This window comes from Poecilia formosa, unplaced genomic scaffold, assembly GCF_000485575.1.
Source record: "Poecilia formosa unplaced genomic scaffold, Poecilia_formosa-5.1.2 Scaffold53, whole genome shotgun sequence".
Lineage (NCBI taxonomy): Eukaryota > Metazoa > Chordata > Actinopteri > Cyprinodontiformes > Poeciliidae > Poecilia > Poecilia formosa.
This window is the reverse complement of record NW_006799992.1, coordinates 1,236,504-1,249,307: the sequence shown is the minus strand read 5'-3', so window position 1 is coordinate 1,249,307 and position 12,804 is coordinate 1,236,504. Positions and strand designations below refer to the sequence as shown.

General features: G+C 37.3%; 1 protein-coding gene across 1 annotated transcript in view; it reads right to left on the bottom strand.

Annotated features, from left to right (window-relative positions):
- Positions 1 to 225: 225 nt before the first annotated feature.
- esrrgb (estrogen-related receptor gamma b) overlaps positions 226 to 12,804 on the bottom strand; it is a 43,750-nt gene continuing 31,171 nt past the window's right edge. The window contains exons 6-7 of the mRNA XM_007552899.2: positions 8,492 to 8,761; positions 226 to 4,770 (exon numbers count right to left, since the gene is read on the bottom strand). Coding sequence (XP_007552961.1) covers positions 4,526 to 4,770; positions 8,492 to 8,761 — 515 coding nt within the window. The 3' untranslated portion in view covers positions 226 to 4,525. The remainder of the gene's footprint in view (positions 4,771 to 8,491; positions 8,762 to 12,804) is intronic.

Genomic DNA, 12,804 nt, shown 5'->3' with positions numbered 1-12,804 from the left:
ATCAGCTAAAATAAAACGCCTCTCGTCCCCAGAGTAGAGCCAAAGCAGAAATTTAATTGCTCCATTTCTTTTGAGAATTTCAAGCTTAGGACACAATTAGAATTAATTGGATATTGTAGAACCGTTTTAGATGTCTGAACATAAATTAGGCATTTAAAAAAAAAAAAAAATTTTTATCACATTAATTTGTGAGTGGGGGAAATTTAAAATGACCTTTTTTTCTGCCACAACAGGTTTATAGGTTAGCCTTACAACAAAAACAACAGGAACTCGGGGAGTGTAATTTATGCCGTAAGCATTAAAAAGAAAAATAATTATACTCTCATGTCCTAATTACACTTCAGTCTTTTTCTTATGTTAACCGATGCAGTTTTACAGTGTGTGCGCCTTCTTCGCTATTACAAACTTAAGAGTAAATGAACACAACAGAATTGAACTATTACCCATGATTATTATGTCGTGAATAAAATATTTACGTGAAAACAGCTCATCATTTCATAAATGCAGTTGTGTGAGTTGTGCTTCTGCTTTGGTTTGATACTAATCAGAGGTAATAAATCCCTTGTTTCACTTGGGGATGGATTAGCTGGCTAACAATTGGGGAGATGCACCATGGAAACTATTCTCATCAGCGCCCGGTTAAAATTATCTATGCATTATATTCTAGTTAATTAATATGGTCTCTCTGGTAGAGCCTCAGAGTTTCTAGTTGCTTATGCTTCCGTCGCTTTTGGGCGAAGCTTATGGCACTTGACTTTTTAAAAGACACCACAGCCTCCGTGTGGAATTTATATTTTTCTCACTAAATCCCTAAAAGCTGCTGAGTAACCTGTCCTCTTATTATTGACACATGTTGGTTAAATGTTCCTTCCTACCTGCTTAGATTAACAAAACTGTAAGAAATATGTCATCAACTGAGGTAATATTATGATATGCATGGTACTGTCTTTAAATAATTTAGAGTCAACTCATGTCAGTTTGCCCCTTCACCAGTTCATATTTCCATTTTCTAACAACTTTTTATCATTTTCTTTCACCCTATTGACACTCCCTACCTGTGATCTTGTGTATGTAACCAGTGCATATCATTTAATTTCCCTTTGTAGATAAGTAGCTGAATGTTAGGTAGACGAATTTGGGACATAAATAAAGTTGGAATAAAAATATTAATTTATTATAAGTTAAATGTATTTTATTTACTTTATCTTGACTTAAAATGAATTTATTTTGTATTCATTTTAATCTCTTCCAATTCAATTTAAATTTATCTAATGATTAAAGTCTAATAACTATGATCCCCATCTTAATTTATTGGAGTTACTCCAAATTTGTTTATAGTTTTGTTTATAAAATTACTTTGAATCCTTTATTTTCTACGTTTATCCAAAGCATCCACTAGTCAGTTGTTACAAGATATTTTCTCTTCAGATCCAAAGAAGTCATATATATTAAAATACCAAAACTGTAAAACTGGTGAAGACGCAAAATGAACAGTATCCTTTGGTAACTAGTTTGCATCTGGCAGATCCTACACTCTTAAAACCTATGATTAACTGTGGATTATACTCATGTTTTAAGTGTTGGCTCTGAATGTTTCGCACCGCCATTAAAAAACAAATATGCTAAATGTCAGTGAGCTGTAATGACGCACACTACATTGTTACAGTTGTAATGAGGTACCATATCTTGTGTTATCCAAAATGATGAAAAATATTCAATTCAAACTTAGATGTGACTTAAAAAATTACAAGAAAGTGTAAATCTCTTCAAAGTTTAAGCTGAGCTTCAAAATTTTACCCTGTGACCCACATTTGGAGAGAAAATAAGTCTTGCATTGTAACAATAGTCAAAAAATTACTTTGGTTGTTAAATATCCCTTCAACCAAAAAGTAGGGTATCAAATATTAATTCTGTTGATAATTTATTCGTATTTAGTTATGAATCTGCAAGAATTTCATGAGCAGTCTGATTTTTGTTGGGATTCAAGGAAGACATTATAAGCTAAATAAAACCCCCAAGACCACTGGTTGTGGTAAAATTGAAAAACAAAAAAAAAAAAACAAAAACAAAACAACAACAACAACAAACAAAAAACAAAACAAACCAAAACAAACAAATAAAAAAAAAACAGTAACTCCCCCACCCCCAGAAAAGTCAAGAAGTCTAGCCGCTGAATGTTTTACTTGGATGCTAATTCCAGGATTTACTAAACAAAATGTGACTTTCCTTCAATTCGCCATATTACCTAAGCTAAAAAAAACAATTCAGATTAATAGCAGTTCGAGTGAGAACGCACTTTCACCTCAATGAATCAAGAAGTATTGAAGTAAAACAATTACTTGCACAGAAGACCAAATGTAATAAGTTTGCCATTTTGATGTTTGGTAGCTTCTCTGATAGCTTCTGCAAAATATTAGCCTCATCAGATGACGGCTAAAGAGCTTCAAGGCAAAATCAATATCAGTGACACCAAGTTTCTGAGTTAAACAAATACAGATGGAACTAAAAATACAAAACTTCTATAAATAAATGGGACCAATTACAATGCTGTCTAAAATTAAAAGCCTTAAAAACTAGCATAGCATCAAACAAGCACCTAAAATCCTCACAAAGTTGGTATCTACAGCATGACCCTCCTGTTGTATCGGTTGATAATTACATGATTTTTGAAAAAAAATAAAAATAAAATAAAATAAAATAAAATACACTTTCATCAGTACAAGATATAGCTTATCATTGTTGAGTTGGTTTCACAGCATGTTTAGTTTCCAGTGTCAGCACAAAAAGAAGTGCGGTTTCCTAAAAATGACTAAACAGTAGCCAGTACCCATTTTGTGTCACATTAATCATAAGTGCAAACATTTCTGCTGCGAATGAAATGTTCACTCGTTCTGTCACCAATTTTGTGGAGTCAACTAGTGATTATGAGAATACAGTGTACATTTTGGAATATTTCCACAACACTGACAGGTTGCTCAAACATAGACTATTAACAGTTAACAGTAGCTTCAGTACACAAAAGTTGTATTATTCATTAAAAGCTATGACATCGTCATTGGTTTTCACGTACACTTACGCAACATTTTTCAGATTTGTAAGAAATATACAGTTTGGAAACTTTCCATTGGAAAGTTATGCTTGGATGAAATGCAGCTGGGTTTTATACGTTTTAAATTATAATAAGTCTTTTGTTTAGATTTTGCAAGAAAAGTTTCACATTTACCTCACAAAAATTACTTCACGATCCTCCAAGCATTTTTGGCGTATGTTGATATTTTTTCGATTTATAAAAAAAAACACAAAACAAATGAGGATTTAGAGCATATGAGCTTGAAGTTTTCAAAAAACTTGGGAATTCAGTACAATTTACAAAAGAGGAGCACGGAATGCCTTTATGTTGTCTTTCCACTGCAGCAAACTTCAAAAACAGTAGTCTACTACTAGATTAGTCTGCTTGCTGACCAATTCCGCTGTCTGCTCTTCAAACTCATAATAAAAAGCCAATTATTGAGTCAAGTTCATGGCTATTTTTAATCTCTCATATCCACAAACGTGTGCAATAACTAAATTTGGAAAATCCTTCAAAATTTCAGAATTTCAGCACATTTTGCAGTCATTAGGTGTGAATGTTAGCATTGGAATGCTAATATTGGCATTTTGATGAGTAATAAGCGTGCTCTGTCCAATCAGGGCACAGTGCACTAATGTCAATTTAGTGAAGAGTTTAGTGTTAAACTGTACATAATAAGCCTGTTGCATGTTACTAATTTCCACTGAAATACAAAGTGGATGAAATTCCAGTTTGAGCATTTAAAACTTATTGCTAAATGTTGAACTCTCACTCTGAAGTGGATAGTAATTTGAACGAGTGAACAATTCAGACACACCTTTAGTAAGAAATGATAGCTGACTGACCTCTGTCATTTGACCGACCGATCGGATTAAAATATCAGTTCAATGAAGCAACTATGAGGTAATTACGTGGAAGTTACTGTCTTTGATGATAAGTTTAGAAAGGATTTTAAACAATTCTTCCTTCCACCCGGTGAGGCTTCACAAAATTTACAGTACGTGTAAATGACGACCAGTTCGAGTCTAGTGCTGGAACAAGTGAGATAAGAAAAGAGGAGAAACTGGGACACAAAGTATGGCTACGTTGCTGTACAGTTCTTTATATTATCACTTTTTCATGTTGAGATTAAAACAAAAATAAGAAACAGATTCACAGAAGACTCAAGTGATATAGAGCAATGGGTCTCTGGTTATAACAAGACCGCAGTTGCCTGATTTCTGTACACCTCTATATACATTATCATCATCCCGTTTGTGTCAAATTTAAAGTCACCCTCTTTAAAACTATTCCAAGTCTTTTTTTTTTCTTCCTTTTTCAAGTTTTGCTATTATTTTAATAGGTAAAATGACTTCAGAGCCCAAGTGTCATCCTTTGGCTGTTAATTGGCACTCCACCTTTATTTCTCATGGGCCGTTGCTCGTCTCTGACTGAATGATGCAGCTGCTCCAGGTGTCAAGCCTTGGCCTCCAACATCTCGAGGAATAGTTTGTGCATGGGAACTTTGCCCTGCATTTTAATGCTGTAGAAGTGCTGAACAGCCTTTGTGGCGGTTTGACGGAGCAGAGGCAGGGTCATCAGCAGCTTGCCTGCCCGTCGGGGGTCCTCTGGGTGCTGGGATCCCTCGTAGTCCTGCAGAGCCTCATGGAGAGAGTCTTGGAGCCTTTGGACGGCTTCGACGCTCTCTATGTGCATGGAGTCTGGAGCAAGAGGAGGGGCGTGGAGAGAAAAGATGAAGAAAGAGGTACATGTGATGCGAGGAAGAGACTAAACTTCATTAGAACATTTATAGCAGCAGAATATTTGGGGGTTTAATTTCTTGAAATGTGCAACGTTAAAGTTTCACTACAGTTCTGTAACTAAAGAAATCGTAAATGTAATTTTATAATATTGTGCTTCTTGTGTTTTGTCATATTTTAAAGCTGTCCTGTACACTAAAACACCAACTTTAACCTTCCACACGTTTAGCTACTTGATCACACTTTTTAAAAATGCCAGTCATGACAAAAACTGATTTTTGTAATGACTTCAAATCTGGTCAAAATAACATCTTCTCTATAAATTGCATCATATAATCTTCCAGATATAGATGATTTTAAGACCTTACTATGCTGCTTAGATTAAAAGCTCTTTGGATGACTAAAAATATTTCAAAGTCTCCTTCAAATGGCTATTTGATTACCCTTTAACTAAAGAGACAGAAGTCAGCTTAGCCTGTTAATTTGCATTTGAAATTCTTTTGGTCTCAGATCCAAAGTGAGGAATAATCAAATCATAAAACAACCCAGGGCAACCTCCCCCCACCAAAAAAAACCAAAACAAAACAGTAAATCTCTTTGCAGCCTTGAGAGAGAGAGTTAGGTGCCAGTAGGAAGCAGAAACACTTGTTTCGGGGGAAGTAAACAGGCTCTTTCTACCCAAAGTTATTCACTTTTCCTATAGTGCTAACTCTTGTGCTCTCTCATGTTCTGGTTCTGGCAAAGGAAATCCCGACATTCTTTGAATTCCTAAGAAAAATACTTCTAGGTGTAAAAGCAAAGTTACACCGCAAAAATACTCTTAAAACACAGAGAGAACGGTACTTTTGCAATACACTTTAGACTTTTAATTAACTTAGACAATAATTTGAAAGTGTATTTCCTATTCCAATTTCTTTCCTCTTTGCCATGTAACAGTCTGTAAAATTACTTAGTGTCTGTCTAACCCTGTTTCTTTTTACTTAATCAAATCATTAGGAAGTACACCTTGTGTGAATACTAATAATATATAGTTCTAAGCTGAATAAAATTGCAATAAATATACAAGACCTATTCCTTTCTTCTTCAAAATATATGACAAACCTGCTCCCTAATTAGGAAAGAGGTTGAGACTGATCAGATTTTGATACATTAATATAAATTAGCGTAGCCCCTCATTGCTACAAAGCTATTTAAAAATGGATTCAGTGACAATAAAGTATGTTTTTGTCGTGTGCAACGGAACACAAATATGCAGCTGCACCTACCTGTTTTGCAGCTGGTTTTACATTCCACAGCTTGTAAATGCAGACATGCAATTTTGGAGAGAGCTTTTCTCTTGTTAGTAGTTAATGATGCTCCTTAAATAAATGCCTGTGCGTGGCCGAGGCTCAGGGGAGAGAGACGTGCACCGCAGGTCGGAATAAATATACAGTGGTAAAGGAGAAAGATTCATTTCTTTTTGGTAGCACGCAGTACGGTGTACATCCCCCCATTTTGCTAATGAATTCAGATGGCTGCATTACAAGGATATCGTTCATCTGAATGATGGTGGCAGATGGCCTTCATTTTCATAAGAAAGAGCAGTTGGCCCCCTTATATATAGGCTCTAAAATAAAACCAGTTGAGACTTTTTTTTTTAAATTCCTCTCTATGTATAACTCTAGACGATGGAATAAAAAAAAAAAAGCATAGTCGTCCTTAAAAAGGACGAGCTGACGCAGGGTTTTAGTAGACAAGCGTAGTATGTCGGGTCTAGCCTATTTGCCTATCCATAGACAGAAAAAACAGTTTTCCTCAGTGTCATATCATCTCAAAAGTGAAGCCGAACATGTCTGCTAGATGACGAGTGAGGGAATTGGATCGGCTATGTGTCATGAATTTAGGGAGTGAAGTTAAGACCGTGTATAAACATGTAAATGAGGAAGAAAAAAGGGAAAGTACAAGGCTAATTATGTTCCTAACTGACTGATTAAGTCTCTTTTACCAGTCGCCTTCTGTGTAAATTGCATTTCTATCTTGGGAAATTAACTAGGCTATGTGGACCGCACATGTGTTCCAGCAGTCTTTGTTTGAAACCTTCATGTTAATACTGATCTGATCCTGATTTGGCGGCATGGTAAGATGTGTGTGTCTGTGAAGCTATTGAAAATGTGTTCAAATGTGTTTATATGTGGAGTTATTTAAGGCGGTACCGGCCGGCATGCAAAACTAACTTTGAAGAAACAATTTCCGTGTAATCCGTCAGCAGCCTGGCGTCAATCTTGTCGATACTTTGCTAATTACAAAATCAATGGCCATGAATTTCCACAGCTGTCACCCCCTCCGGACCAGCGAAGCCGAAGCTCCGCGGGACTTTGTTCAAACGAGCCAAAGTTGCCCTATTGCCCTCGCTGAGCCTCCCGCTCAACCCCAGGCCTTTCCTCTCCCACACTTCTCCCTTACGTTTCCAATCCCTGCCTTTCCAGCCCCCCTCTTTTGCTCCCGTGGAGTGTTTGCAATCAGATGAGCAAAGCTCTGGGCTCAGCATCTTTTTTCATTTTTCAGTCAGGCAGGAGAAAAGACTCCTAACAGCCATTGATTAGTGGGGGACAGGCCCAGCCTCATGAAAAGCAAACTGTCGATACGGGCGCAGCATCTTCACATTGGAACAAACGAGGCCCGTCGCTCCCCGACGCTCATTCCACTCCACTTAACACATTTTATTGACAGCCCCTGTTTTTCTAATGAAATGCTAAATATATCTCCCTCGGCTGAGCCGCGCTGGCAGCCACTGTGATGGAGATGGAGGGAATGAGAGCGCGTCGACAGTCACAAAATGAACATGAAGCTGCACATGCACACTTACGATAAATGGGGGTAAAAAACCTCTGACCTTTACTCTTATCAGGGAGCTGTTATCTTGAAACTTGAAACTGATGGCTTCACGAGAAATACATCAGGTCTTGACATTTTTTTTTTTTTTTGCTGAAATTCTTTGTTTAATTAAATGCCAACATTCTTAATTTGTTTTAGATCTCATCTGTGGATTCAAGACCTCTGATGTAAAGATGAACGAAGAATCTAATGACCTCAAATAGTTTCTAGAATTATATTTTATTGAATTTAATTATTTTCCAGGCTTAGATTTTGTGGCCATCATTTGTCATGGACAAATGTAAAATGAATAAAACCAATTGAACTTTATAACATTTTTAAATGTTGTAGTCACAAATGTGAATGTATATCTGAATGCAACTAAATCAGTGTCTTAATAAGCTTATGTGGAAAAAAATCTATTTCCAGCTTAGAGCAAAGTCTAGAGCCCCTGACATGAAGAGGTTTGGCAAGACAAACAAAAGATTTAGCAAAATATTATGAAACAGTTTAAAATACTGATGAAAAAAAAAAAAACTCCACAAAAGCTGATTTTAAAATTAAAACAAACTTTTTAAGTCTACTTTTCCACCAGTGGCAAACAATTAGCATTGGCACCAATAGATGAGCAGAGTGCAAGACTTTGTGCAACTTTTTTGTTTGTTTTTACTATTTTATTTTGTCTGTCTTATAAAATGCACTTATATGTTTTTTTCTTTGGTTGCATTGTAGTTTTGTGTGATTTCATACTCCTTTAAAAAACCTAATCACCTTTCTCTACATTTAATTTGCAATAAGTCCCTTTAGGGCTAGAGAGATTGAACCTTACCAGAGTTGGCAAGCGCGATCGCTTTGAGCGTGACAAACTCCTCCTTCTCCATGCGCAGCTTCTTGTAGCGTCGCACCAGCGGCAGGATGGCGACGTGAAGATCCAGCAGGCCCGAGATCCTCGCCTGCTCCTCGTCTACCACATAGTCCTCTGCATATACAATCTCGTCCTCGCAGGGGAGCGAGCGAAACACAATGCTCAGCACCAGGATCTCCATCCAGGCGCTCTGCAGGAGACTCATTTGATCTGCCAGGGACAGTGTAGAAAAACCTATTGGAGAAAAAAAAAGATTTGTAACACTTATGTTTTCTTTCCAGGTTGTAGCCAAACTTGAAACCTCTGTACGTTTTATGGACTATAATCACTGTACAATCCCCAGAGGAGAACGACTTGAAACAGGCCGATTGCTATATGTGTTGGCTTAAGGGTGGAATATAAATCTGTCAAATGTAAAGGCCTTTGAAACGTGAGCCAGAACTATTCAGCCATCATCAGCCAGACCTTTAGTGCATAAGGACGGGAGAGGCGATAAGTCAGAGCAAACTCTCCTGCAAAGAACCGTAAAGCAGAGAGGACGTTATAGTTTCCAATAACGACCAAATCACTGGTCCAAAAGAGAAGGGGTTTTGTGGTTTGTGTCACCACCGCTACATACAGGGGGATCTTAATAAATTACAATATCACCAAAAAGTACATGTGTTTCAATAATTCCAGTCAAAAAGTGACAATTATAAAAGTAATTATTATTGTGTACACTGAATCAAAACCTTGAATGACGTTTCTCAGAAAGTTTAAATAACATAAAACAAGTAATAATAATAATAAAAAAGGTTATTACAAAAATGTTCAGTCAGTAGCTCTCTTGAGGTATTAAAGTCTCCCTCGAAAAAGAGATTTTATATCAAGGGTAAAATAATGGTTAAAATTTAAATGTAAAACATATCAAAATGCTAGTAAAGGAAATGTTAAAAAGAGTGTGACAATGAAACTACTCAGGGATATTAATAATTATTATAGAGGAAATGTAAATATGCTAACATGGAATAGAAAAGTTTTCCCCATTTTCCCCATTTCCCTAGGCTAACACTGTTGGTGTTAGCCTAGTTGCCATAACCGCTCAAAAGGTGAGATGCACTAAACTGCGGAAACACAAAATGCATTCAGGTGAATTTGTTGAACTTGAATTAACTGGCTTAGAAACAAATTTAGTCATTAACTTCATAATTTATACAAAGTTTATAACAATCAAAATGTTATTAGGGACAGGTTAGTCCTCGCAGTAAACCATAATAAAACAATCCTTTGTTCACTAAGTGTTCGACCTTCTGAACTCAAAGCGGCGATTCAGGCCGACGTCGAGGTCGACCCGTCAACTCTCTCCTCCGGCTTTCACGCTCACCTCGTCGCAAGGGCAGACAGACAGACAGACGGACAGACAGCTGAAAAGGCTCCCGGAGTCACAATGCCATTCACCATACTTGATGGAAAATAGGGAAGTGATTACAGGCCATTGAAGCAACAACGCTGCTTACCTAAATCTGAACTGGTATGGATCAGAGTCCGTCAGGCTGACTAAAAAGAGGCCCTCCCAACGGCTCTTATCAAGCAAATAGAGGGACGATGGAAAGAGGCAGAATGAGGTGGAGAGAAAAGAGTGCTGGGGGTGCCATTGATTAGTAGATTGTAATCAGTCCACCAAATGCGAAAGGGCCATCGATCCAAGCCTCAGATCTGACAAACAGACAGCTGATGGAGGACATCCGGTACATGTTTTAGCGGGGGGAGGGGGAACTACAGTGTCTTGCAAAAGTACTGCTTAACTACTTTACATTGTGCCGTGTCACAACCACAAACTTTGCGGTATTTCGTTATGATTTCTCGTGCTATGTATGGAATTGTGTAAAACATGAAAAGGAAGGAAAATTGTACATTAATTTCACATTTTTGTCCTAAAAGAAAAGGTTCATCTCGATCCCCGAAGCTCTAGCTTCGTGGAACTACATTTTGCTGCAGTTACAGCTGTAAGTCATGTGAGGGAGATGGATTCTTCTTTGTTAGCTTGACGCAGAACATCTCTGGATATCAAGTTTCCAAACCAGGCCTTTGACTAGGCCACTCAAACGCATTATACACTATTTATCTAAAACATTCCACTGTATCTGTAGATGGGCGTCTGGTTTTTGTCCTGACCCTTCGCCTCAGCCTCAAGCCTTATCCAGCTTTTAACATTCCCCCCAGACGGATGCTGCCGCCACCGTGCTTTTTGCTGGACAGGTAGTGCTTTCGAGGTGAGGTAAAGTGCTTTGCATGTAGGCCACAAAACGTTAGATTTCCACTTAACTGATCAGAGCATCCTCTTCCACTCATCTGCTGTGTCCTCTACATGGTTTCAGTGATTAGTACTCTCTTCTCCTGATTTGTTAGTTTAGGTGCTCGGCCATCTCTTAGAAGGATTGGGACTTACAAGTCTCAGTTAATGGATTTTATTCAGCAATCTCAGGGTAAAATGGAGCTGAACAAAGATCCATGTGAAAACAAAAGAGAAATTATGCTTTTCTTTTACAAGTAAAGATTTTTTTGTATAAATATGTACGTATTAATTTAGAGTTTTGAGTCGATGGTTTGCTTTGAAAAATTAATTCCACCGATTTCTAGTTTATTTAAGCAAGGTGGGATGAAATTTGACACACACAAAATGTAAAAAAAACAAAAAAAAAAACTAATATGACTTTGAGAAAGTAATGCATGTGACTCTTTCAGTGTCTAGCGATTCAATTTGATTCTGATTTCCAGGGTCACATTCAGAAACAATTTTCAAGTCAAAGTCGATTTTTGATTCAGAAGCCAATTTTTCTTTTCATACTGCTTAAAGATTCTGTTTAAATTATGACTGAGAAAAGGAAAAGACAGTGTAAAGAAATTTAAAACAATTCTATAAGGTTCTGTATTAGATTGCATCAGTTTATATTAAAGCATCAAATTTTGTAACTTACATTACCAGTTTAAGGATAGCTTAGTTGCCTAGCTTGTTCATAATTAAAAAAAAAACATAAAAGAATTATTCACCATTTAAATTTACAAAAAATTAAGCAGAGTAAAATACATTTTTGGGTATTTTGAATCGATCCAGAGTTCCCAGGACTAGGATTTTTTTCCCCTCTACTTAAAAATTGTCAACAATCTCTGCCATCACCAAAACCTTCTGAAGAGAGCCGACTCTCTTTTCAGCAATCTTTTCATTTTCTCCATCATTCCTCACCGTTCATTGTATGCAGTCAATTTACCAAAGACATGGAAAGACTTCCTGACTCCGTTTGGGTCACCCTGGAGCTTCAGGTGTGGGCAGAGTTAAGTGTTGCTGTGGTGGGTGAATCCCCTGATGAAATATCAATATTCCAAGCTACTGATTTACTGCCGTTTGACTAAACATGACACAATATTGAGCAAACAGGGAAATGTCAATGTCCCTGCATGTGTCTGCACTCTCGCTGTGTGATGGCAGAGGCAAGAAGGAAGTTGTTTTTTTTTATGTTTGACAACGCAGCAGAGGGAGGGGAAAGGCTTGGTTTTATATGTTTTTGGGTAAATTGTTGTCAGTTTCTTAATAAAAAAACAAACAAAAAAAACTGCATTGATAAAAAGATGCACAGTGTACACTCAGCAAAAAAAAGAAGAAAAAAAGAATTAGACAGTGAATCTATTAGGAAAAAGAAAAATGTAAAGGGCATGTTTACGCTGGAGTTACCAGATACTTCCTAAAAAATTATGCATTCTGCGGCTATAAATGCACCTCAAAATGAAATCTTTCTCAAATGACAGAGAGCCACAGAGAGATCGATGGTTTGGTCTGCTTCAGGTTGGGATTGGGAGACCTAGACAGGCTGCACTGCAGACACTTTCTGCTGCGCAACGCTCCAGGAAAAACAACAGAGGTATCCTGGTTCAGTCAGCAAGCATTTCTCAGGATCCACAAAATCGTTTTGAGCTTACCATGCACCATAAAAGGCCCCTACAAGATTTCGTACAACCGTGCAAGGCATTTATTTTGAAATAGTCCAATACATTTTTTTCATGTCAACCAAAAAATATTTGGATATGTTCTCACTGAATAGGTGTGATTCTCAAACCTATGAGTTTTGTTTTTTGCGCTTTAGGGAACAATACTGCAGGACACATTCAGAGCCGTGATCACAGACTCAATGACGTCTGAGCAAACATTTTGTTTAAACGAACTTGTACATTTGAAGAAGCGTGTTTTCCGTGTGCAACAAAAGATGCAGCCTACAGAAAAATACTTGGCATCAAAGCCGAGC